Source organism: Pleurodeles waltl, chromosome 4_2, assembly GCF_031143425.1.
Source record: "Pleurodeles waltl isolate 20211129_DDA chromosome 4_2, aPleWal1.hap1.20221129, whole genome shotgun sequence".
Lineage (NCBI taxonomy): Eukaryota > Metazoa > Chordata > Amphibia > Caudata > Salamandridae > Pleurodeles > Pleurodeles waltl.
Window position 1 is genome coordinate 286,343,374 of NC_090443.1, and position 27,763 is coordinate 286,371,136.

At 43.6% G+C, this 27,763-nt stretch overlaps 2 protein-coding genes across 4 annotated transcripts in view; one reads left to right on the forward strand and one right to left on the reverse strand.

The window, feature by feature from the left end:
* Positions 1 to 15,261, reverse strand: part of CENPM (centromere protein M) — a 99,062-nt gene extending 83,801 nt beyond the window's left edge. The window contains exon 1 of one of the 2 annotated variants that reach the window (XM_069231153.1): positions 15,005 to 15,261. In XM_069231153.1, coding sequence (XP_069087254.1) covers positions 15,005 to 15,061 — 57 coding nt within the window. In that variant the 5' untranslated portion in view covers positions 15,062 to 15,261. The remainder of the gene's footprint in view (positions 1 to 15,004) is intronic. The other variant, XM_069231154.1, reaches the window with a different exon arrangement.
* Positions 15,262 to 16,421: 1,160 nt separating this feature from the next.
* Positions 16,422 to 27,354, forward strand: SMIM45 (small integral membrane protein 45). Of its 2 annotated transcripts, none has more exons than XR_011202707.1 (2): positions 16,422 to 16,909; positions 26,952 to 27,354. XR_011202707.1 is itself a non-coding variant. In XM_069231155.1 (2 exons), the coding sequence occupies exon 2, from the start codon at positions 20,339 to 20,341 to the stop codon at positions 20,543 to 20,545; it is 207 nt and encodes a 68-aa protein (XP_069087256.1). In that variant the 5' UTR covers positions 16,422 to 16,909; positions 20,337 to 20,338; the 3' UTR covers positions 20,546 to 21,671. The 2 variants fall into 2 exon arrangements, 1 of the variants encoding a protein (XP_069087256.1); XM_069231155.1 differs by lacking the exon at positions 26,952 to 27,354 and adding an exon at positions 20,337 to 21,671.
* Positions 27,355 to 27,763: the final 409 nt, after the last annotated feature.

Here is a 27,763-nt window from a genome sequence, read left to right on the forward strand (position 1 = left end):
CGCTGGCAATAGAGCCATTGGCAGAATGGGAGAGACAGTATGCACTATGGAGGTGCCTTTCATAGGACTCAGGACGGAAGGACACAATCTCCTATAGTCAGACGACTTGTTACTTTATCAAGCTGACCCAATGTACTTCATCACAAGCGTGCTGGACATGCAGAATATTTTCGCAAGATATGTTGGGATTAATATCAACTGGCACAAGTCAGTGGCCTCTTCACCTAGTAGATGGTGCCTCCCAACAAAATGTCCTGTGAATGTTGTAGTTCAGGTTTCAAGGATGGGTATGTTTATAACAAAATATCCCAAAGATTTCATACACGACAACATAGAATGAATCTTCACTCAATATGGAGCAGATGAGACACACTGAAGGAAGCTCCAGATTTCCCAGATTAGGAACCTAAATTCATCTATGTCCTACGAAACACATCATACCAGGATCCGGACACCTTCTTCCAAGAGGTAAATGCGAGCACCGGATCAGTGTTGTGGCATGGGGGTCCTTCTTGAACTGTACTGCCCACCCTGATACGTGGCCCATATGATAGGGGCACTGTCCTGTTGGATCTTAATTTATAATACTGGGCAGCTCAGCTGACGGGGACTAATGACTGAGCATTTGCTATGCAACAAGAACCCTCTCAAATGGGAGATAGGAGTGCAATGCCATCATCAGGAAAGTCAGAGGGAGATAAATTAGTTGTTCAGAAATGGAAGGACTCCACACGGGGAATGGACTGAAAAGGGAAAATCACCTTGGCAACACCCTTATTGGGTCTCAGATGATTTGCCTGACATGAGGAGGTTGGAAGTGTTTTGGAAATGGAACCTTGCAGGCATATCTAAAGTTTGAGACCTATGGGATACACAGGACCGGTTATCGTTCAGGGAACTCCAACCACAATATAAGCTTGTAGACTATCAGTACCTCAAATATCTACAGGTGCAACATGTCCTAGCGACCAACATTGCCTTTCCCCCCACCTGTGTGGCCTCCTGCCCTGGGCTTTTCACCTATGCTGTAGTGCGGCGAGGCCTAAGGCCTCACAATCATGTGTAGCTCTGCAAGAATAAGTGAAGGGGCCAAGTCCCTGTACTGTGCCATGACTGAGAAGCACAGACAAGTGACGTCCCATCCCCTGTGTTGTGCAGCTTTACACCTTAAGTGCATGCTCGGGCAACAAAGGGCCTCTCCCCGACAATCACGGCCTGTAACTGGGGATCCAGTGTAGCGCTGCCCACACAAAGACACCGCAGGACACCCACTGTCCCACAATTTTAATTGTTTCAAATACCAAGGAACTCTTTTTCTAGCCCTTGATGATCTGTGACAGAGATGCTTGTGGGTAGCACCCAAGGGGCCCTGCACGTAGCAGCTTCAGGAGCATCTTCAGCTACTGGATGCAAACAGCCTTAAATGAGTGAATGAAACCTATACACAGGACCCGTCTTAGGAGTTTGCCCTGTAAGGCTGTTTCAATGTGCTTTCACAATGTTAAATCAGTGGAAGAAGGACAGTGAGATTATTATTTGCCCAGGATCAAACAAACAGTTGATTAAATTAGTACAGCCAAGACTGCAATGCACTTGTACTTGGTACAACGGCTATAGACGTGGCCACCGTAATTATGCAGCAGGAGCCTACTGAAATATACAGCAGGGTTCACTAAATTATGTGGTTTAAAAAGGCAAATTATGTGGCGTAATGCAGCACATTTTACCATAGCATTATGTCATTATTTTCTGATGTGTACACTTGTTAACAGTGTCAGTGCACAGGTTGCCCCTTATTAGTTTCAGTTTACCAATCAAATATAGCAATAAACAACCTTTAGGTGACCAGTTAACCTTTGAAAATGGCATTTCACTACATGGCAACATGTGTTGCTGCGTTTTTAGTAACTTTTGAACAGTTTGTGCTAGAAACTGTAGATGATGTAGCAGATGAGGAATTATGTGGCAAATGAGGCAAATCCATAATTATGGAAAAACCACCAAGGCCACACAATTGCATCATTTCAGTGGCCCTGGCTATACATTTACCACTGTATTGCATTTAGATGAATATATTATGTGGCTGGGCACTTGTCCCCTCACAGGTAATATTCAGTCCAGTTTGCAATCATATGCTTACTGGCAGTTTTTAAAAGAAATCAAGGTACTCCCAATCTTGCCAAAAAAGGGAGCACAGAAATAAGTTCAGAAAAGTGATTGCCCAAAAGCATACAATTTGTCTAAATGGTAGACCGGTATTAAAATAACTAAATGTGTCTCCTCTTTCCACATTTCCAACTAGTCCACAACTGGGGTGTCAGTGATTCCCATGGCAAGGCCAAGGGGGTGCCCTTCCCAGTGAAATGTCATTCTAGTCATAGAGTTTATTTTTACCATATTTAAGTGAAATGGTAGAGCTGAGATTAGAAGTCAAATATTCCAAACCATGGCTAAAATATAGCCACTGGAAAAAGGTCCTGTGGCAGTGGTTATTTACTGGACAGTATACCTCCTGGAAACTGGTAGCCACTATTGGTGTCAAAGCTTAAGATATTCATTTCATGAACATACCAGAGTGGATTTTTTTTTTTAACTTCTCTCAAAATTTGCAAAAGCGAGGAACTAAGGCTTACTCCAAGGCGTGGTAAAGGGATCAGAACTCAAATATAGTATGTACGACAATCTCAATCGATAAGCGCAATCTCCAGCCCAATTATTTTAAGATGGTCTGTCATTGTGGAGATTTAAAATGAAGCTCCAAAAATCTTCTATGTGACTTGTAATTGTTCTGCTCTCCTAGAGATTTTTTCTTATGTCTCTGCAAACACAATGTGTCTCCAAAGGCACAAAGTGTCCTGTGAAATGAAAATGTGAAATTGGCCACCCTACTATGGGCTGGCAGTGCTAGACCATGGCTGTGAGGTCCATGGGACAGGGGACCCTGTCCTCGGACTCTCAGTGATGGGTCAGCTCTGTGTGGCCCAGGGATGAGGACTCTCCTCCTCTGAACCTTGAAGCACTAGACCATGTATGTGAGGCCCAGGTCAGTGGGGCCTCCTCTCATGGGCCTTAACACATTAGACAACAGCAGTGAGGCCTGGGCATGGACCACCCTCCCCTACGATTAGCAGTGCTAGACCATGGCTGGGGACACAGGGAAGTGGGCCAACACCCCCTGGGTCTCACAGCTCTCACCATAGATGTGAAGCCCAGGGTAAAACTCTTACCCATTTCCCTGGCCCTCACGGCTCTGGATCATTGAGAGGAGAGGGAGAGGGTAGGGTTTGAGGGGGAGGTGGGAGTCCAGGGGAGGCCCCATCAACTGGGCTTGCAGCGCCAGACCATTGTTGCGAGACCTGTGGAAGCAAACTTCATTATGCTGGGCTCTGCTCTCCTAGACTGCACAGCTCTAGACCATGGTTATGAGGCACAGGGTAGAGGGGTGGGAGTATTATCACAGGCCTCCTAGCCATGATCCAGTGCTGCAAGTTCCAAGCGAGGTGGACTACCTCACCTACAACTAGTACTGGGCCACACTGTATTAGGCGCCCAATGTAGCCTAATTAAGGCTGTAATTCATTGTGTAGGCAGTGGACAAGATTGAGTAGATGTTTCTCCTTTGCACCAGGGCTTATGGCACCATTGTTATTTGAAGTGCCTCTCTTTCATGGGGCTTGCAACCACGTTTCAGCAGCTGTGAGGCTGAGGACAGATTATTCCCTGCCCTTTTCATACATGGTTGGATGCCCAGGGAAGGGTGCCCGCTCATGAGCTTTGAGGCACTGGGCCATGGCTGTGAGACCATGGTGGACATTCTTGTGAGTGTATCTATCAAAAGTGCAGCTATAGTACCAGGGTTCGTAGATGGCAGGGACCCAGTGTACCCAAACTATTGCTGTGTTTTACTGTTCAGCATCATTTACTTCTATCAGAGCCCATACTATATCACTGGTCCCTTATCCCATGCACCCCAGAGCCATGGCCCACAGCTGCAAGGCCCAGGAAAAGCCTCTCCTCTCCTCTCCCAGGCTTTATAGCCAGGGTCCAGTGCACAGAGCCTAAGAAAGGGAGCCTTCTGCCCTAGACCTGCCAGCACTGGACCATTACTCCGAGGGTTGAAGCTATTGATAGCATAACAATGCATTCAAATTATTGCTCTATTTTACTGACCATTCAGTGGCCAGAGGGAATGGAGCGAACCATTTACTTGCACCAAGGCTCAATTTACCACTGTTATGCCACAAGTTCCCCTCCACTGAGTCTCTCAACTATGCTCCTCACTGCAAGGCCTCATATCACAGAACCATGACTGTGAGCCCCCTTGCAGGGGCGTATCTAATAATAGTGCAGAAGATGCAGGGGAAGTGGAACACTAGGGTGTTAGGTCCCCAGTGTACACAAATTGTGGGTGTATTACAGGACTATGGCTGTGAGGGCCATGGGAAGAGGCCCCTTCCATGGGCATATGTATAGTTAGTGCAGCAGGTACAATGGCACGGGCCCCCAGGGGTGTTTTGAACCCCATTTATCCAAATTATGTATTTATTTTACATCCATCTTGTGGATCAGAGGGAGGTGCGAGTGGTCTATTTACCTCGCCTTAACCGGGTCCCATGGTAACATTGCTACATCACTGGCCCGCTCCCCTATCAAACCTTTTTTGCTTGTCAAGGAAAAGAGTCAGACAAGCAATTTTATCTATATGTGATTTAAAACAGTTTAGCTAGGAAGCCTGGAGCAGCCCAGCCCACTGACATGTCTTAACACAGATTCTCTGTACAGAGGTGAAGGAGGCCAGCATTTGCTAACAGGGTTGTTAAAATGCAGGACTGTAAACTCTGAGAATGAAAACCCCCAGAACAGGCAGCACTCACCCTAAAATCTTTACTTTAAGACAAAATCCAGTCGGCCCATGAAATAATGACAAATATGTAGTTAAAGGTACAGAAACAATATGATTTGCCTAAGATCAAACAATTTGGTCAAGAAGAACCAAAATTGCTTGTTCAAGACAAATAACTTTTCCAGTATGCTTTATATGTTGAAGAGAATATGGGCCTTATTTAGGACAGGCTGTAATAGGATAAAAAAAAACAAAATGAATTCAGTGATTTTTGGTAATCTCCATATATACACCTTCTTGGTGAAACTACAATCACACTAAGGGCTGTCTTAGATTTCGGCGGACGGGTTACTCTGCTACAATGGTGACCGATAGCCAGTCTGCCAATATATAAATCCCACAGGATACAATGGGATTTATGTTTGGGCGGGCTATCCCTCACCCTTGTGACACAGTAACCTTTCTGCCGAAATCTAAATCAGGCCCAAAGTATCCTGCAAAATAAAAATGGAAAGTTGACTTCTGTCCCGGGAGGATGCCTGTGGATTGCGAAGTTGGAGCCTGTTCTTCACTTTTAGAAGTTAGAGATTGATTTGTGCCATCAAGGGATCACAGTTATAACTGATGCTGGAAGGTCCAGGGGAAAAAGGGCTCTCCCCTGTGCCTTGCAGTGCTGAACCAGGGCGAGAAAGGCTCAGGGAAAGGCCCTCCTTTTTGTGGGCCCCACAGACATGGTCAAGCCTTGACATTGCATGCCTCAAGAGGGCCATAACCTGGCCATGCAATGCTAGGCCATGTGTGTGATCCCCAGGAGGGGCCTTCTTCCTTGGACCTCACACTTGATCAAGCACTGTGAGGCTCAGAGAAGGGGCAATCTGATTACTTCCGAAGTTCAAGGAATATTGCTTTCCAGTTACTTTCCTCTCTACAAACTGATGTTAATGTCCACAGAGCCCAGTTACACCAATGCGCTTTACTGATGCCGATTATAGAGTGGCTCACTGCCAATATGTTTTCCTTCCTAAAAACGCAGCACTGTTTTAAGAATTATGTTTGTCCCTGGTCTTTTGGGCATAAAAAAATTATTCTCCTGGCCAGAGCCTGGTGTCCCCTATATCAAGCGAGGCTACCCAAGGGGGTCTACCCCCAATGTATCTCAAAAATGTTAACTGAATTTACATCATGCTAATTTACAGGAGGAAATGCACACTAGCACCATGTAAGTATATATGAATAATTAGTATCAGAATATTTGAAGACTTCAGAGGCATTCATTGATGAGGGTCTTGTAGCCATGACTCAGGGCACACAACATCAAACCCTTTTTGCTTGTATAAGATTGTATTCTGGTAGTTTCTAGTATTTTACAGTGACTTGGGTGATGTGATTAATAGAAGGTAAGCTATTTCAACTGTTTTATTTGCCTTTATGTATCTTTCTTGCTCAACAACCTTCAGTGCCACATATTAATGTTGCACTGGGTATCTGGAAAACCATCTTGGAATGTAAATCCACACTGTACCCCCTTAAGGGCATTCTACATGCTGCAGCACACCTAGTAGCAAAAGAAATAGACTACATAGTTCCACCCTGATGGAAATCCACAGGGTCCCCTTCATTGTTCCCTCTAAAGTGCACGCTTGACCGTGCATGCACCTTTGATTTCTCTCCGCGCAGACACCTACAAACACTGCGCACCACAAAGGATTCCTCTGCATTTGGAAAGTGTTAATTGGAGCCTTTGTAAAGTTGCCTTAGTTGAAGCTGCGCTGCTGAATGTATTTTTAAAGACATGTTTTTGTCTTTAAAAATGCTAATCGAGGAAGTGTTAACAACTGCAGGGAAAGTCAGTCCTGAAGCAGCAGGAAAGCAGCCACAGAGCCTTCAGTGCATAGTCCAAAATGCAGAATACCTCGGGGAATTGTGGCAGCAGTCAGATATAAACGTTCTATGGAAGCTAGGGCAGTCATGTGTCAGCCATCAGTAGCATCCCAGAGGGTGAAACTTTACACCTATATTAAGGCCAGCAGTTTTGTACTCTGATAGTTTTAAAACTCATCCGGCAGACAGGGCTGTGTATTTTTCACAGCTGAAACTCCTCTTATTTTAAAAAGCAACATGGATAGAAATAGTGCCGCAGGTGCAGTGGTGCCAGAGCCAGGTCTGCACTGTACCCTCCGGTGGCTCTTAAGTTAAAGTGTGATTCAAAACTCCTCTGATTTTCATTGTTGTGGATTTTCATAGTTTAAAAAAGAATCTGTAAAACTGATCCTCACAGTCCTACTACTTAGATAATTATTTTTTCAGTGTCTTCCATCCAAGGTATAGGCTAGGCAATACAGAGAGGTACCACGTTCCTATATCCTTAATGACAGGGCCACTGGAATTATTTGGCCAGGGTGCACCAAATTATGTGGCAAGGTGGACTGAATTATGTGGCAAGAAAAGGCAAATTGTGCTGCTCAATGCTGCACATTTTGTGATAGTATTTCTTCCTTATTTTGGCATTTTTGAACAGTTTATCACTGTCTGGACAAAGGGATCGCTGGATTAGAAACAGTTTAACACCCAAATACAGCAATAAACAACAGAAAGGGGGGGGGGGGGGAAGGAAGTCAACCTTTGCAAAAGGTCTTCCACTGGATGACAATATGCGTTGCTGCATTTTTAGTAACATATGATCTGTTGGACTAGACATAATATTTTTTTGTTAAAAATGGCAAACTATGTAGCAGATGATGGATTATATGGCAAATGCAGCAAAACCACAGATATGTGGGAAATGCTGCAATTGCAAAATTGCTTAATTCCAGTGGCCTTATAGTATGAAAATGCTTCGAAAAAAAAGCCAGAACCAGAATCCTTTGCAGTACTCTATGTAATTTTTTTTTCTTACTGAAGTTGACACAGAGAGCGAATCAACAGATATTTTTAAATCGCATTTATAATTTTATAACTTTATGCATGATGGTTATCAGCTTTTGTGCACTTTGCCGGATATGGTGTGAAGCCTATAGACCTGAATTGTATAATGGGAAAGGTTATGTTGGATGCCATATATCTGATCTGTTTATTTTTTATTTATTTTTTTAAGTTATGACAACAGCAGTAGACCTGGCTTGATTAGCATGAAAAGCATTTGTTAACACCAATACGCCTATAATGCGGGACTGTTATAATATTGTGCTTAAGCCTGTAGGCAGGAATTGACTTGCATAGAATTTCACAGATTGCCAAAATAGGCAAGGGGCTTGGTGTTGGTGACTGACTCAAACCAAACTGTGGAGATAAAAGATTTGCACTATGATGGTCCCTGGTACGCCTTAGGTTGTTTTTTTTTGTTTGTTTTTTTAATTTAGACAATGGCAAATTTGCATATAGTTTATTGATGGGTGCCTTGCAGGAAAGTCTATGCTTAGTACAGCTGGATTGCCTCTATTACAGTGACCACTAGCAAAAGCTATAGACCTGAATGATTCAATGGGAAATTTTATTTCATATGCCATAGGTCTGTTCCGTCTCTTATGAAAATTTCTGACACAGGAAGTAGAACTGACTTATTTATTTATATTTCATAATAAACGTGTCAAAGCCAATAGGCCCGTATGGGTGGACTGTTATGGCACCTGCCTGCAGATGTTTTTTGTTATAGGCAATCTCACAGATTAGTTTTTAGGCAGGGTTTTTTTTTTTTTTTTTTGCTGATTACCCCTTTGACAAAACTTAGGGGTACAAGATTTATACTGTAATAATCCTTCCTAGAATCACTTCGGAAGGTCTGGCAATCTAAGTTGTCTGCCAAGATCTAATGATAAAAAAAAACATACCACGGCTATACATACCAGTGATATACCACTTCAGTCGTTGACTCTCTTGCCACGTAAGTGATATTTGTCTGATCACATGTGCACAGCCACTTGAAAAGGAGTGCACTTCAGTGGCAAGGCTAGTGGGCCAGTTCTTTGGTTTTCCGTTTTCTAGTTACAGGCCCCTTTGCATTTGTTTCAGTCTCCTCTTTTTATTGTCATCATTAAAGCAGGTTACAGCTCCAAAGACAGTTCTAATTGGCTGCTTTCTTGTCGTTGACTTCATCTGCAGTGTACCGCAACATGTACAGCCACTGCATCTAAACCACCTGACCGTCATGGAAGGATATTGTCAATAAGGTATCATTGTTTTTACCATTGCCGAATGGACAACATGTTGGTTTCTAACTTTGGCAGTCAGATTGAACTATAAAACTATACAGAACGTACAGCACTATTGCAAGATAGCCACTCTATGCGTTAAGTTTGTTATTTCAAGCATACGTCTGACATTTTCAGGCGATAGCATGTTTTCATTTTTTTACTTCTACGCTTTTTATTTATCTTGCTGCTGAGTTTGTGCATGAATTTCATTGCGGTTGTGTAAATGGGTGAATGCAAGTGTATCAGTGATGAATGAGATCAGGGATGAGTAATAGAATACATGTATGATGACTTAGGACCTGATTAGGAGGATGGCGGTCTTAAGACTGCCAGCCTCGCGCTGGCAGTAAGGACCGCCGCTGCTGTGGCAGTCCGACTGCCACATTACAACCCTAGCGGTCAGACCACCAGGGTATCGCTGTCTCCGCCAGGATTGGTGATCCCAACAGGCAGACAGTGGCGGAGGTCAGAATCAGCCAGGGCAGACCTTTATGCAGCGCAAACCTGCTGATTTAGACCTGGTTCTCCATCAGCCTTTTCATGGCGGTATCACCTCCATGAAAAGGTTGGCGGAGAACAGGTGTAGCGGGCCATGGGGGGGGGGGGGGGACCTGCACTGCCCGTGCACTTGACATAGGAAGTGCAGTGAGCCCCTCCCCAGCACCCTGTTCAGACAGTGAGCATTGCGAGGGTGCTGGTGCACCCTGCGGCTGCAACCGCAGTACGAGACAGCGACAATAAGCCACCACTTTCCCGCTGGGCTCAGGGGCGAAAACCTTGGTTTCCGCCCAGCAGGAAAGTCATAATGGTCCAGCGGGGAGGTAGCCAGCATGGTGGCAAACTTCCTGTCGAAGTTCAGGGGACAGGTTATCCGTCCGCTGGACTCATAAGCCCTTAGTCATTGATGGGTGTAGGACCAGAATAAGGAGGCACTTTCATTTATGAGCCAGACCTATTGACGTTGCCAATGCTTGTTATCAACCTTCAAGTGGTAGCTAGTCAATTTTCTTAGTTGGCCACCCGATCACTCATCTGCACAAACAAGCTAGAAAGGTGTGCACGCAAACATTCTGTTGCTGCACACAAGAAAGAAACATTAGAGGGAACACTGTTCCTCTTGATACCCTGTACCATCTGCAAAAACAGACGTGTAATCTACAAAGCCATTACAATGCATTAACACTAAACAAACTACCTTTCCTATGCCTGGATGATTTTCTTTTACCCTGTGCAGCACTCTGCTGCTTTTTTACTAGATTTGCATTATAAAGATACCACATACATACAACTGGCAGTCCCGTCTACTTGGACAACAATCTTGTAATCTCCAGTGGCTTTCTGCACACTCACAGCAAGGACATCTTAGGATGGAGGAAGTGTTAAAAATAAAAAAGTTAAAAGGCCTTTCCTACCTATGCACCAAGGATTTAGAACCATATCCACTTTTACAGCTCGAACCAGCAACAGTTTAAGAAACAGCTGAACACGCAACTCTTTGAAAACACTACATCATGATGCAGTAACAGTCCACCATTTACTACTCCTATCACGTTAACTTCCTCTTTGACACTGTATAGCACTCTCCAACCTTTTGGCTAGGTTCACACTATATAAATATGCATATATAATGCACTAATCTGGAACTAACTTGTTAACAATTGATTAAAGATATAACTTTTGGAGAGACTTAGGCCAAGCCTTTCCACTCAGAGTGACTAATATAAAGTAACTCCACTTAGAAGAACTTTAAAATATATTTATTCATTTGTGTTATGTTTTTATTGTTTGACTGATATCTACATCAAGAAAGTCGCTTCTTGCAAAATCACTTCAAAAGCAGCCAATTGTAACACTTCCTGTAATATTCTACTTCATGTGACACTGTATGCAAATTAGGGGCCTCACAGATTCTCATTCCCCGCGGTGCCTCCGCCAGACTTTTCATTGCAGTATCACCTCCATGAAAAGGTTGGTGGAGAAAAGGTGTAGCGGGCCACAGGGGGGCCAAAAGATGTAGATCTGGCCCTGACTGCCATGGGTGTAGAAGTGTAGGGTTGCGGGGGATGCATCCCCCCCAGATTTTGGGGTCTGGGGGACAAGGGGACAAAGAATTTCCCCTCTCACTTCAATGATTTGCATGGCAATTAGCGCACAAAAGCGCTACTTATAATGGCTCTGCACTTGAACTGCCTCCAGTTATCAGTGTCTGATCTGATGGTCATGGAATGAAGAAGTCTCAGGAGGCCACCTACGCCCTCTGCACTTTCGTTTATGCTGTTTACAGCTGCCCCCATTAAGCACCTGTGAGAACAAAGGGAGAGAGGAGGAGACAACAGTGTTTGCTGATTGCTGCCATCCTCGTCTCTACCCCTACCTGCTGCCGCCTTGAAGAAAAGACCTGCAGGACAATGAGGTAGAAGTAAAAAGGGGACAAAATCTCACTCAGCCTGACGCATGCAGGCTAGAAAGGAGACTCTGTGAAATGCAGTATTTGTAGTTGCCAAGAATCACACTATTTGGTGAATCAGGGAAGGCGAGATTGTGCCCAGATTTTACCTTACTTCACTACACAATCTAACATTTATGCTTAGTTGTTTTTTATCTACTTAGAGAAGGGATAGATTACAACGTGGGTAACAGGTATAAATCACGTTTCATTTTGGGCAGTTTTGCCTAGCGTTATTATTATTGTTAGCACATTGAAGTATATTAGCTTTTCGGTTTATAACATTCTTGTTTCTCTAGTATTATATTTTTTATTAATTTTCAAGTTTCATGAGTACAGACAGAAACAACTGGAAAATAAAGAATAACAGTTACATGTTGATACATTGGTAATAGGTCCACTGGAATTATGCAGTAGAAGAGGGACAAATTAGGTGGAAGGGTTGACTGAATTATGCAGCAAGCAGAGAAATTATGCAGCACGTGATAGTATTTTATTATTTTGTCACTTTTCCACTTGTTAACACTCTCTGGGCTTAGGCTACACCTCCTTAGTACCAGTTTAACACCTAAATATAGCAACAAACAAAAGAAAGGTTACCAGTCACATTGTGCAAAGGGCCTTCCACTGTGCAGTAACTCATGTCACTGTGTTTTTAGTAACGTTTTAATTCGAAATTTTTTGGTATAAACCTGCAGATTATTCAGCAGATGATGGATTTTGTGGCAAATCCATAGTTATGTGAAAAACACTGCAGCGCACCAACGCATAATTCCAGTGGCCCTGTTGATAGCCAATCAAGCCATCAGCAATACAGTGTTTGTATCATTGCATTAGCAAACATCTGCATACATTTCACAATGTTACAGGAAAATACAGTGAGTGCAGACCGTGCCCATAAAAACACGTGTAAAAGGCCATAAGTAGCAAGGTGCAGTTTGACTATTGCAGCAGTTAGATGACATTGTATTCTAGTCTGTCAGATATCGGAGTAATGGTAGCATTTCATGGGCATAGAATCCTTACTCTGATATGTGGGTTAGGCTAGAGGAGGTTGATGGTTCAACATTGCCCTCTTCTGCAGCATACAAAAAAAAGGTACATAGCAGACCTTGAATATCTTTGAGTCTCAAGGAAGTGAGTGGTAGTTCTGCATATTTTTCATTCTGTGTTAAATAGGGCAAGGCATTCCAGCCAGCCTTCTGACGTGCATCATAATGGATTCATCGTGGATATTCCATTTCACACACCTCCAAGTAATGTAGGTGTGGCGGACAGAGCACAGGTACGGGAGATGGGGGTGTGAAGGTTCAGTGTGCAGGTTCACCCAGTTTTGCATGAGGTTATAATGTTCAGTACATAGTTCTTAATATGAGGGATTAACTACCCCCTGCCAGACATTATAAGGAGTTCATAACCATGTAGAGGAAGAAGGGTAAAGGGTGGGGTCATTAGGTTAAAGCCTACCAGACAGTGCAGCTGTCTGGTTTGCTAAAGACATTTGGAAATCTTCCCTGGGAATGCATTCCGCCAATTGCTTACCATTAGCTTTGTAACTCACATTTGCTTCGACACAGCACTCTGCACCACTGCACTCTGTGCCACTGCAATCTATGAGGTGCCACTCCACTCTGTGCCCCTCTACTCTTCACAGCTCTAACCTACTGCACTCTACTCTAAACCAGTGCACTCTACACCACTGCACTCTAGACCACTCTACAACATTACACTCCTTGATACCTCACTCTGACACTCTACTCCACTCTGTGCCACTGTACAACACTTTACTCCACTCTGTGACTCTCTAAGCAATTCTTTCTAAGCCACTTCATGCCACTTTACTCCACTCTATTCTATGACATACTACTCCACTCTGTGCCACTCCATTCTATGCCACTTCAATCTACAAGTCTACTCCACTCTACATTTTATGCTACAATGTACTATGCTCAATGACACTCCACTCTCTACGCCACTCCACTCTTCTTTATGCCTCTCAACTCTACACCACTCTACTCCACTCTATGACACTACTCCACTCTACTCACTCTGTGACATTCTACACCACACTAACCGATGAGACACTACGGCACACCATTCTCCTTGACGCCATTAACTTTTAGCCATGCTGAACAATAGCCACACTAGTGTGCACGTGGCTAAAACATATTGGCAAAGCCAACAGCTTTTGCAAAGGCGAGACCTACTGGCTTTGCCATTGCCTGTTTATAAGGTATGGAACTCCGGGGTGACTTGCAATATCCTTATCATGAACACCATGGGGGGTACATTATCCCACATAATACATGGTCATACCATCAACTTTCTCACAAACCACTTAAAATGCTAATGCATAGCTTCTGTCATTGTAAGCTACTAAAATAGAGCAGAAGAAAGAAAAGCAACATTTCATTTGTTGCTTTAAACAGCTACATTAATTATGTTCCGTGACCTGACCTGCCTTTCACCCTGGCTGCTGGCTCTGGCAGAAGGCATAAGGACATCAGAACTCAACAGTAATAACATTATAATTGTCAAGTTCTGATGTCATTCTTAATAATCGGTGACTTGGTGCATCACACATAGCTGATTATAAAGAAATTAGTGACTGCTGTTTATACAGGCATTACAGAATCCCATGTATTATATAGCTTGTGACACCAAAAGCTTATTTAGTGTAAATGCTGTTTTGACTGATGTAGAGCTGAGCTGCCCAAGATCACACAGAGGAGTAGAAGTGTTATTAGAACTACTGTTTCAGAGCACAGTTTACAATTGTTGTACCTGATCGATTTTGATATCTCCAGTCCGAGTTCAGTTTGAATGAGGCGAGGGGCATGATCGGCGTGGGGCACAAAGGGTTTTGTTATTCCATTTTTCTCTCCTACCTTTATTTGCTTGGTTCACAAAAATGCAAGGTTAATCAGTGTGCTTTTTTCACCTTTAGTCTAATTACTTTGTGAATATAAATAACAATAAAAACATATTTTTAAATTGTGACAACATGCCTTCCCGTCGCCCTATTTCAAGTCCAAACTATAGGATTGTGTACATTTATATGAGCCTGCAATTCGTAAACAACGGGCGATTTTTATAGGACCAATAAAAAAAGTCCCCAAGGCTGTCCCTGTCCCCCTTAGAAATGTATGGTCTCCTACGCTCCTGCTGACTGCAGTTGCCTGTTTCTGATATTAACCTTGTTTCACTTTGCTGAAGCCTACAGGCACCTGCGTGCATTCCCAATTGCAGGTCATATTACCATTTCATTTACCTTTAAGGTATGGGATTTAGGCTGGTATTATTTTCATATAAAGGTGACAGCTCTGCCGGTCATGTTTTGGGATTCACCTATAAAGCAAGAGCTGCGACTATGAAGGAGGGGTAATGGAAAATTGGCCACTCTACTTCATAGAAATGACTGAAGGCACAGGGGTCGCGAATCCATCCCTCCCTGTTGATTGAGGAGACTGTCCTCATTAAGGCTGAAAGCCCATCCCCATTACCCTTCAAGCCCGTGACCCTCACCAGCATCACTGCCTCGTTCAGCCCCGGCAATTTGTCGAAAGGCCGCAAAGTCGCCATATCTCTCACTCGCTCCCGCTGGCTTTTCAAACCTCTCCAAACGCCTTTACGCAGTTCTCTATTTCGTAAGCGTGCGCGCTTTTACGTTAATTCTATTTGGTATCCATGTTTGCTCCAGGCACTCGTGCAGCAAATTGTGGAAGGTAAGTGCCACGCCCCTTAACGGATATTTACACAGCAGCACTGACAGCAACGCCCAACCGACATACGTGTTTGCTTGTGCCAAAAAAAAGACTGCTGCCCTCTTTCTGGGACGTTGTGAAACCTGCGATTGTGATGGCGCCTGACTACAACATGGCCGCCTCAATAAAATTAAGGACTCGGGCAGAGGAAATGAAGGCGTAACCAAAGACGTCGAAGTGTTGCAGTACTGACAGCACAGGTCTCCCTGAACATCGCAAAGTCTCCATAGGTTCATTCTTTGACAATCTGGCCTTCCGTTGGTTGGGTGGACGGTTGACCTCAATCTCATCAAGATTGTGGGAATGCTAAAAAAGAACCTGTCACCGTCGAGATAATACACTTTGAAACCTATTTTAGGCGGACTTGAGGAGTACATTATCGGATGCACGTTATTTTTACGGACATATGCCTAATGGAAAAAACTTTCGATAATACGACCTGCTATTAACTGAAATGCAAAGACTGACTGCAAGGCTCAAAACACAGTATTGAGCTATGTGGCACTGCAGTATGTTTAGGGAAATTAATCGAGTTGGTTCTAAAGTAAACAAAGACCACAACCTCCTGATGGATTGGAATGTTAATAGAAAATTGTAGAATGGTGCAAGGGCTGCTACAAGGCCATGCTATTGCAGACATGCCAATGTCAGAAATTATCTCTTGTTTTGTAGAACGTACGCGCTAGCCTTTGGAAAGCATGCGATTGACGTGCAGCGTTGTCGCAGGAAGAAAGAAAGAGGTGGGGGTGGAAGGGGCAGGCAGAGGGAGAGAGAGATCAGAGCCTGCGCCGCCTGCTGCTGCGGTAGTTGCCCTGGCAACCGAAGATGTGGGATTCAGTCCCCTGAATGTAGGTAGAAATGATAGAGACAGGGTGACACAGCGAGATGGAGAACGAGAGATGCGAGTCCTCGGAGGGATAGCACGTACCGAGGAAATACTCCACTGGATGTGGAGTATCCATCTCTCAGGCTTAGCACCTGCTATTTTCTGAAGAACCTGTAGGCTGGAATTGGTATTTTGAATACGTGTGGGTTTGATGTCTTATAAATGCCTTTTATTTGATTTGACCTGGGACACAGAAGAGGTTCTGCGCCCCCAAGTATGACATTGGACAGTGACTGGCACCACCTTCCTACTCGAACATCCTGAAGAAAGGACAACTGAAGGTGATGTGACATTCAGGCGGGGAGGTGGACTGGAGCTTATTGAAGATTCAGAAATTGCTTGCCCATTACTCATTGGAAAGAGTTTATCCACTGCATGTGTTCAATATCTAATTACCATTGAAAAGAGCGAATCCACTGCTTCTGCGGACAGTGCAGTTAGCATCGGAGAGGAAGTATCTCCTCCTGCCACTGGTCCAGGCTTCATCAGAAGATGCTTATCCATCAGTGCTGCCCACGGTCCAAGTATCTTCGGAAAGGGATTATACTTAGCCTTTGACAGTTACCATTGGACAGAGTCTACATATCACTTCTGTCGACGTTGCAAAAATCATTGAAGGACCGAACAAATGTTCCAGTTGGGCGATCCATTCATTATTCAACGTACCTGCCGATGCACCACTGGGATTCAACGAGTCCTTATCAATCGCTCCTGCTTAGTCCTATGTTCTTCGCTTCAATACTGCGGGCGAGGCACACAGTGATACCCCTAGCTGAGGCGGTAAGAGAGGTGCATCATCAGAGCTTTCTGCGGTTTTCAATATCCAAGTAGCGGCGTTGCAGGGCCGGACTGAGGGCACAGGGGCAGCCGTGCGTGAGCTTCGGTAGTGGAAAAGCACAGGGTGCTGTAGATGATTGACTTGAATTGTCGGAGCTGTTTGTGGCTCACACTACTGGAATAATAGATATGCCGCGGAGCATGTTTGAGGGCCCTTGGTACAGCTGTTTGTGGGTTCAGCCACGAGAATGCCAGTGAGTTCTGCGTATTAGGAATGCTGTGCACTGACAGAGCCCCGTGTGGGTCTCAGTATTGGTGACGTAGGCGTACATGTTGATTTCCAGGTGCTTTGTTAGATCGTGGTGTGTGGGTCTTAAGAGTTACATCGAAGGGATGCTTAGTAATCAGGTGCATTGACAGTGCTGCATGTGGGTTCCAGTAGTGAAAGAGCAGAAGTTCTTCAGGTCAGAAGTGAGGTACATCTGCAGAGCTGTGTGCTGATCCGAGGGACTGACATATCAGGGGGTGCTGCAAGTCAGGCCTGGTGTCTTCACCGTTCCACGTCAAGGTTGAGGTATACTGGCAGAGCTGTTTGTGTTGTTCAGTACTGCACAAGCAGTGTGTGCTGCAGGTCAGTTCTGGGATGTATTAATAGAGTTGTACCAGAGACTAGAACAACAGAGTGTTTCCCTGTCAGATTTTAGGAGCTTTGGAACACCTGTATATGGAGCTCAGTCTTGGAATGGGAGAAGACGACGCACCTCCAGATTGAGGTGCATAAGCAGAGCTGTGTGTCAGCCTCACTGCTGAACTGCCAGCGGTTCTGCAGACAGGATGGAGGTTATTAGCAGAGCTGCACCTGGGCCTTAGGCTTGAACACAGCGTGTGCCGTAGGTCAAAACTGAGGTGCATGGTACAGCTGCGCGTGGGTCTCAATGATGGAATTCGGGCCAGATTTGAAGGATTAAGGTATATTCAGTGCTTAATTTGAGCCGGTGCGGGGCACGGCCCTTATTTTTGAGGGACAGTACTTATTTTTCTGCCTCATGCATTTACTTCAAGCAAAAGACACATATGGGAAAGACGGAGCAAAGAAAGTTGGAAAAGCATCTCAAAGAGAACAAGCAGAAAGCTGCAAGAGTGAGCTGAAGGGACAGGGAGTGGCTGTAAATGGATTAAATGGGCCGAGATGGCTTCAGGATTATGATGCCTCAGTGTTCTATGCTTGCACATTTAATTGCAGCAGCCGCGTTTTCAGAAGAGAGGTTTGGGCACCAGCACGTTTTTATTTTCAAATTAAGCACTGGGAGCATTAGTACACCTGCGCGTATTTCTCAGAACTCAAAGAGCAGGGTATGCTGCAAGCCAGGTTTTCGATGCACAGGCAGAGCACTCTGTGGTTTCTGAATAGCAGAAGGCGATGACGGTTAAGACTGAGGTTTACAGACAGAACTTTCAAGGACTAAAATAGTAGGCGGGTGCCGCAGGTCAGGTCTGTGGTGTAAATTTGGGAAAGCTGTATTGCAATGAGGTACTGACTCAATTGAGATTTGAGTGAGGTTGAGTGTTAAAAGAAAATTTGTAAATTTTACTTAGAAGGGGGCGTGGGATTGGAGTTAGGTAGGCTAGGCCCATGGAATACAGTTTAGAGTGACACACTGGCTAAGTTGTATGGTTAAGGCACAGAGACTTATAGGGTAGATTGCAGTAGCAGTGGAAACAGATTGAGGCAGAACAGCTGCTAATCTGAACGAAACGTAGCAGTGGCCCGATGAATGGGGTGAGGTGCAGTGATTTGACCTTATGCTCGTTAAATCATCATGAGGTATGCACTGCCCCCCTTGGCTTATCGAGTGGAGTGACATGAGTCAATGGCTCGTAGTGTTCAGTGATCTAGAGTGATCCCACAGGTATGGGACATAGTACAGTTACTCCAGGACCTGTAGACTGGGTTAAGCAGTGAAGCCGAGTGACCCATCCCCCACCACAGGTTGATGTGTGGTGCCCTAACCCTTTGACTCACAGGTGGAATTGAAGTAGTGTCACACTTCACCACTATATTGCAGTGATATAGTTTGACCGCCTCAGGTCTTAAGTCTGAGAAACCCATTGGCTGTTTGTGGGGTAAATTCCCAAATCCGGTTCATAAACTGCATTGAGATACAATCCAGATTGAGGTATATTGGCACTGCTACTTGTAGATGGTAGTGCAGTAGCGTGAATACACAGAATTACCTTGACTAACCCCATGACCTGTAGACTTGCATGAGGCAGTCATCCAATTGAATGGTTTACATCAACTGACTCCTTGGTTTAAACACTGGATTGAGACAGAGTTACCCAGTGGCTTCTGAAGTGGATTGAGCTGTGGGTTGTAGAGTATCATGAAGTAGAACGAGTCCGGTCATAGACCAGAGTGATGTGGAGGGAGTCCTTGGTTTGTAAATTGTTGGGAGGTAAAGTCACCTCATGCTTCAAACACCTGAGTGTGGTTGAGTGACCTCTAGGCAAGTAGATAAGAGTGAAGAGAAGAGACACCATATCTTGTAGACTGGAGTGAAATAGAGTGACTGAAAGGAATTGGAGTGAGGGAGATAATTACCTGGCTCATAGATTGAGGTAACATCACCCCACCAGATAGTGTAAATTAAGTGACCTGTTGGCGTGTGGCCTGGTTTAAAGTAGAGTGACCTCATAGATTATTGAGTGCCATGTGGACGAGTCACCCCGTGACTCGTAGACGGAAGAGTGGTAAAGTAGTCCATTGTCTTGCAGACTGAAGTGATACGTGTATACTGCATAGGTAGTAGACTGTATTGAGGTGGTAGGAACTACTGGTCAAAGAGGGATTTGATCTGTACTAGTCATCGCGTGGCTCGTAGATTGATTGAATAGCCCTTCAGATTGTTAATCGGAATGAAGACGAGTGACACCATTGCATGGAGATTGGGGTCAGATAAAGGGATCTTATGACATGTATACTGAAGTGGAGTGACCTCATGAATTGCAGATTATTATTATTTCCTACAAGCTTTATTGGGTTTTACAAAGCTCAGTCAATGGCAAAAATACAACATGACACTGGTAAGTATACAGGCTGCACCTTAGTTTAATGAAAAAAAGTTGTTCTATCGTGTACGAGTTGCAGATTAGTATAAGGTGGTAGATACACCCCGTAGCCCATAGACTGGGGGCAGTAGGGTTAACCACTGGAACATATTCTGGTAAAACTTAGTGTGGCTATCTTGCTTATAGAATGGAGTAAGGCAGAGCAACTTCGTGTTAATTACTAAACTGAGGTAAGATATGATTAAAGGTTTGAGGGGATAATCGAACAATGCCTTGTGTCACAGACTGGATATAGGTAAACTTTTCTTATGCCTCTCCAATTCTTTGCATGGCCCTAATCCTGCCTGTCTTCTTCCTGCAGCCATGCCTCACTTCTTGGACTGGTTTGTGCCGCTCTACCTCATTTTTTCCATTCTTATCCTGATGGGCTTCGGGGCTTGCATCTACTACTTTGAGCCCGGCCTTCAGGAAGCCCACAAGTGGCGCAACCAACGGCCTATCGTGAGGCGCGATCTCCGCAAGACTATGATGGTGCGGGACAACCTGGCCTTCAGGGTGCCTGATGCCTGAAAGAAGACATGAGCACTCCCATCCAAGTTGTACAGAGGTTCTTGTCCATGGACGGTGGACCAGAGACTTCTTTGGTGGTAGCAGAAGATGCTGGTCACCCTCTCTGCCTTAGTGACATCACCCAACTATTTAGTACCAATAGTTTGCCCATCTTTTGTCATCTTTAGCAATGCCCACATTTTCTGGTCATTAATCAGTGTCTTATTTTATCATCCATTTCCACATCTGCTCATCAAGCATCTTTTATAGATCTTGTGATGTCTCTTGTTCCATTCTTCTTGTTTTTTCTCCTCTTGTCAAAGTCTTTCTCACCTCTTTAAGTGTCTCATCCTCGTGATAATCTTCAGGAATGTGGACTCTTCAAGACTTGTTCAGCCATGTCTTATATTTATGGTCATTCTTCAGTTCAGTCACTTCCAGTCATCTCCAGCCATTCCTTGCCTTTATGGTTGTCTTCTGATATGACCAAAACTATTAGCCATCTTCAACCATTTTTAGGTCTGGCTTAGAGATGGCATTAGCTGTTTAACAGCAAAGAAACTATAAATAAAAATACACACACATAAACATAGATACAGAGGCTTTTTGTCAACCCTCTTCATCCATTGCTCAGCTGCCATTCACATTTTGCTTTTGCCCACCAAAGCATACAACATCAGACAATGGGTCTGTTCACTTCAGCCATTGTCTCTTTGCAACCATGACTGACAGAATTGTTCTGATCAGACAGATGAGCGCACTCAACTAACAAGAAGTGCACTTCTTGGGCTTGTGGCCCAACAGTTTACCATGTTAATGCCTTTTTATTTCCTCTCTTTAAATACACTGTTTGCATTAGTCATCCTCGTGTGTTAAACAATTTCTCTGGGTTACAGTACCATAGCAATACTAGTCATACTTTCCTTTGCTGTGCATTAAAGTGAAAAAAGGATTTCTATAGTTGTTCTAAGTACATCTATCTACCTAAATTTATAAATGATGACCAATTTATTCTTACATTTCGAATTTGTATTTGCAAGCATATGCCCACCAGCTTTAGGCAACTACATATATTCTTTTTTTTTGTCTTCGTTTTATTTTTGTGGCATGTGCTTGCATTTAAAAATAAACCAAAAATTAACCTTGGCGCCAGCTTGCAAAGGTCCTTCCTATTGGCTTTGTGAAAGGTTTCTGATACATCTGTTTATTATTTATTATTCTTCAGTCTAAACCCCTCAGTCCTCTCTAAACATGCTGGTTACCTTCAACCATCCCAAACCATTCACCCACCTCCAGTTATGCCTTGTCATCTTGGTTGTGTTCAGCCGTGTCTCATGCTACTCTCTGTTCTGGTTACCATACAGTCATGTCCTTCCATACCTCTTCCAAAACCTCAGATGATTCTTATCACTTGCTGCAATGACAAGGATTTGTGGCTCTCTTCCACCGTATCCCACCCTTCCAGTTATCTATGGTTATGTATTGTCCTTCAGTTTTTTTTCAGCCGTGTGTCATCTTACAAGTCATCATCCATCCTATCAACCCTTCCCATCATCTCCAGCCCAGGAATGAACACATGGCTCTCTTCACTTCCAACCCTCCCAATCAGCATTGGCCATGTCTGCCTCTCACAGTCATATTCCACTACTTATTTACTATGTAGTGTTGTATAGCACCACACACAGACATAATTGTCTCCAAGGTGAATGGGAATTACATGGGGATTCAGCTGGCACATCAGAGGTGTCCAAATATTTAGTGATTTCAAGTCTGAAGTTGGAAAAAGCAGGTGTCGTAGAAATGGATCAGCCCAAGGAGCATCAGCTGTAACGGTAAATCGGATGGTCAAAAATCTACCACAAAACTACTTAACAAATGATAACAAGGTGGTAAACCCCTGACCAGAAAGAGACATGGAATTTAGTGAACAGGTCAGGGTGTTGGTAAATGACAGTTGCACCTAGTTCTCATGTCATTTTCAATTATTCCCTGTCCTTATGCGCATCTTTCACCAAACATCTCTCATATTTACGTTTTTTCCAGGCATCATTATTTTATCAGAAGTGTTTATACATTATGGTCATGTTCAACCAAGGAAAGCATTGTCATGATCACCGCCATATCTTGTTCTTCTGACCATGTTTTAGCATGAGGTCTAGTTTATGTGGATAAAATCTATGTTTTGGTTAGCATGTATACCATTCTCCCCATAGCTGACCGTTCAATCATTGTCTCCTTATGTGATCTCTAGGTTTGTCTGTAGGTACTGATCATTGTCTGATGAAATGATGTCATGCTGAACCCCTTGTGCCCTCCTTACTCAATGTAATGTTTTCCATCATCATGTATATCAGTCTGACCCATTAGTCTATGTTCTGCTTGAATGATTTGGTCCGACTGACTGCCCGTCGCATCATCATCCTTCTTGTCTACAATTTCTGATATTAGAGTGTATTGATCAATAACTGAATACCTTGCAAGTAGTCTTTATTATTCCTCCAATTCAGAAACTTATTGGGCTGAGGGCGGGTAGGGGAGTTTGTTCCATATCAGGCTCAGTTTAGAAGGGCCTCATGATCTGCTGACAGAGCTGGTCACCTGTTGGTCTAAACTTATGGTAGGTGAGTGGATCTACTTCGAGGCCTAAAGGCTATCATATTCACCAGTTTGACCCCTCTAGGCATAAGAAGGCACCAGCCGTTGATAGCAATAACATTTGATTGTGTTTGATGGTTTTGTGGGTGCCATCTGAGTCTTTCCTATAGGACCATAGTCAAGTGTACACCAATCAATCTCCAAGTATTGGATAAGTGTCACAGGGGCTCACTAAGGCCCATAGATGGGAGCCTTCAGACCTCCAGAAGGGAGAGCTTTAGTTATTGTGCCCACTTGTGGTAAATGGGCCAGGGAATTGTTTGTACATTGGTAATCCGGTATTATAGCTTTGTAAGGCTCTGTGTGTATGAATGCATAGGATACATGGCATAATTTTGAAAACATGACCTTCAAAAAATCCTTTAGTTCCACCTTGGTGTGATGCCACCATGCCCTGACCCCCCCACCTCAACCTGAATGGTCTAACTCCAGCCTTAGCAATTAGGTCACAGGAGGCAAGGGGAGGTGCTTGTAAATCATTGGATCATGTACATGATTTTTTTGTGAAAATTGCTCATTGGATTGGTTCCCTGCTGTCCACGGAATACATAATTTGGTTTTTCTACAGTATGAATATAGCTGGGAAGGAATGGAAAGTAATCAATTGTCGAACTGGGAGGGAACTAAGGGACACCACATGCCCATACTTTTTTTTATTCTAGAAAAACAGTTCCCATACTTTTTGTGAAAAGACAACCACTCGGGTACGGTTAATTCCGAGAGCTGAAATGCATCAACGGAAATGTAGGACACAGAGTCTCCTGTGCTGTGAAACTGAGAGGCACAGACAGCTAAACAAGTCTTCTTGCCAGGGTGCCTGCTTCCCTGAAAGAAATGTAAATGTGCTCAACTGGTCAATCTGCAAATGTGAAGGGTGCTTGGTAGCCAGTATTAGCTTAAATTGATGGGAATACTTGCAGCTTCCCGATGACACACATTTATTATTTTTGAGGAGTCCTGTAAGAGAGCCACAAGCTAATCTTTGAAGTCTGTCCTTTAAAGGGTCGGTGATATAAGAATAATTGCACTACGTACATTCTACAAAAAAAAATCAATATTTTGGAAACACTTTTGTCTTAAACCTTTTTGCACATTTTGTATTAACCCATCTTATACTGTGTGTAATGCAACTCTAAAATAATGAGTTAAATGTTCAAAGTGCTTTCTGTCACAGACTCGGAACTTGTAGCACTACACAGTTCTCCGCACCAAACAGTATTAAATGCTGTGGCTCTCTGATGCAGTACATTCATTAATAGAGGCTTCATAGGGTAAGATAGTTTATTTCCCACTGATTAACAAAGCTTGATTTTAATTTTCATCTGAGCTGTGAGTTATTATATATGTAGTTACCTGAAGTTGAAAAACCGAAGAAAGTCACAGAATATTTTGTTTTTGTAGCCATGCCTCTGGCCACGCCCCAGCACTCATTCACCCATCCCCTTTACATTCAGAATCACAGTTTTCATACGTTTTTTAACGCAGTTTGACCACTGACTGCAATACATATTAATAAGGGGATTCAGGGACTATATTGCAAGAAGAAGCAATTGAAGGCCAAGTAACTAAATATCAAGGGGGGGAGGGATAGGTGGGACCCTTTTTCAAGGGCAGTGTCCGGAAGCACACAGAGGGTCCCCATTGATATTTGATGAGATATTCCATGCATTTTTTGCTTCAAGTCTAGTTATGTCTAGCTCGTTGTGTTATGACCACCTGAAATGGTTGATTTTGCAGCCAGTGATTAATGTTTCAAAAACAAAAGTGCAGAGGTCTGCATTTTAAAAAGAAGCCAGCTGATGGCATTACTGAAAGCTGGTGTTGCAGAATATCACGGTCGCCCTTCAGGTTGAGGTGACAAGGTCATACCTATTTGGCTTTGTTTGGGCCACTATCCAGGTATCAACCAATGTCTAGAAGCTAGTGAAGCACATTCAATGCTTGAGGCCTTTTCAGTGGACTACCAATTCAACAGGCTACAACTCTCTACAAATGACAGTCTGATGAAATCAACAATGCTGCATTCAGTGACATACAGGTTGAAAGTGCACAAACACGCAGAAAATGTCACACAAGGAGGAAATACAGCCACCAATAGTGACTACAGACCATATGTACTAAAGCATTTTCTCAAAGATGCAAATAAAAAGAAATGCTTAAAAGCGGTAGTCCCATGGTGCCCCTCTGAAACTAGCGCCATCGGCCTAGATGAGAAAAGCTCTATTTTTGTATGCATAGTGCTTTGGGGACTAGAAAAGAGCAAGATTCTTTTAAACCCCTCATTTGTACTAGCGCAGGACACAGCACATCTTCAGCAAGAGTTCTGCGTCACCATGGTGTAGGGTTAAATCTCCATTTACTGTTGTCATTAAAGTAATTTACAGTGAACTGTGCACATCAAAGGCTTTGAAGGCTAATGGAATGTAATTTTCTTTGGCTCTGCTCTACTCTCAGAAGTTGATAATAACTTGTTTCTATTGTAGCACAACTTCCCGCAGTTTGCTTTTTCTGCGTGCTGTCCTATAAAGTAACTTGATTTTCTTCTTCCTCATTGAACACTGCTCAGTTTGTTGGCATTTGAAAGGTGTGTAAGCCTGAGTTCGCATTCCTTTCCTTGACCCCCCCCCCCCCACTCTTTGAACACTAGTGGTATTGTCAGGATGGAGGACGTGAATGTTTCTACCATCCTTTTTAAAAACTATCACTTTTAATAAACGCCTCACACTACAGTGATATAATCGTATGTACTAAGGTGAAACTCTTCCAGACGTTGAAGAAATGTAGTTTGAATTTTGAAGAGATCTCATCATATTTTTACATGATGTTTGTTGCATGATTTATATGGCAAATATTTTCAGGGGTCTGACCGTGCACGGGCTCCTGGCTTGGCTCTGGCCCGGCTTGCCCTGTTCATTTCTGGGCTCACCCGCCTCTCCACCAAAGGCCGTGCACAGGCAGCTCAGTGGCACTGGTCCAGGGACAGTCTGGCCACCTTGGCACAGCGAAAAGCCACACACAGCCGGCTTGGTGGCACGGGGTTATTGCAGCGCTTAGCTGCCGCCACTCTGGGCTCTCAGATCCTCTGGGCATGGCTACAGGCCAAGCACAGTGTGTTAACTGGCACAGGGTCCTTGCCCTGTGGGAGGTACTGGTACTGTGGCGGTACCTGGCTGCAGGCTGACTTTATGCCACATTGACCAATGCACAAAGACAGGATAATACATGTACCTCTGATAAAAACAAACCAGCCACTGTTGGGAAGAGAATCTGAACATGCTTCTTGCACACAATCCACCCAAAACAACAGGTGAAGGAGGCTTTATCTGCTGCCTCCTTTGGTAATGCATGAGGGTACATCGTGTTACACTTCAGAGGGACAAGCAGGCCACAGTGCAGCCCCACATCGCCACTCTTTTCCAGCTTTTAGAAACTCGATTAGGTTTTAGTGTTTAGCTAAACAATAAGAGGGAGGTGTTGTGTCAAGGAAATTACCAAGGTAGGTAGTTCAACTTTGTAAAATCAAACGTATTTTAGCAACATCTAATCACGTTACCTGCTCCATGATGTTTTGGTGAATTAGGCCGGCTAATGGGGACAGCCATGGCAGAACATGAAAAACAAGCATTGGTAAAGCCAAGAGGTTTGACATTTGGACTTGAAAGCCGATTAAAGCAGTAAAATGCCTGCTGGAATGTAAAACAAAAAAAAAAGGATTGCTTCGTGTGTAAAATGCAGGAGAAAATTAAATGTGTGATACCAGTGTACTTTTCAGATGTAAAATCGTCCCCTGTGCATTTCAATGAAGATGGAAGGATGCATCCAAGCAGCCAGTAGAAAGAAGATGAGACTGTGATCTGATGCAAGATGTGAGTAGCCTATGGCTAAAGGTTCCTGAGCCAAAGACGCCAGCAGCTGAATGATGCCGAACCAAAGCTCCTTACAGTATTTGTAGAATATAATATGTTGGCTGTGAATGGCACACGCATCATTATGCATCAAATCTAAACAAAGCCACACAGCATATCAGAGCTGCACTTTAAAATAGCATTCGTGTTGGTAGAAATTGAGGATACTAATTAAGTATTCACAAAGGCATGTCTTGTGATCTTTGATTTACAGTAATATTGCACACCAAAGAGGTTCAATTTGTGAAGCACCAACAATAAATTAATCAATAAAAGACGATCACTAAAATCTTTTGTCTATTTTTGTGCGTTTTAATGCAGGTATCCTTCCCGGGCTTACTCATGTGGTCCCTTGGGCCTGGGACATGAAATCTACTTGCAGCAGACTGTGCAAAGAAGGGGATGAAAACATTATGCATTTGACTTGCTTATATCTGGCTCTATTAAATGAGAGAAAGGTGCTGCTAAAAAGACTTTTTAATCAGCATGGAATTCGATCATGTAGGCAAGCAGTGATGGCATGTTTTAAGTCATCAGACACTTTTTTGAATTGTAATTTTATAAAGTTTTTAGAGCTGGTGGCCAAGAAAGTGGCAATCCATGAAAATAACTTGGTTTGAAAAACAGTTATGATTCACATACAACTGTATTGTTAGAAGCTACCATTTTAGTTAAACAC

Bases quoted from the DNA above. Each gene is read 5' to 3' on its own strand.
- SMIM45 (XM_069231155.1), top strand. From the start codon at position 20,339: ATGCCTCACTTCTTGGACTGGTTTGTGCCGCTCTACCTCATTTTTTCC.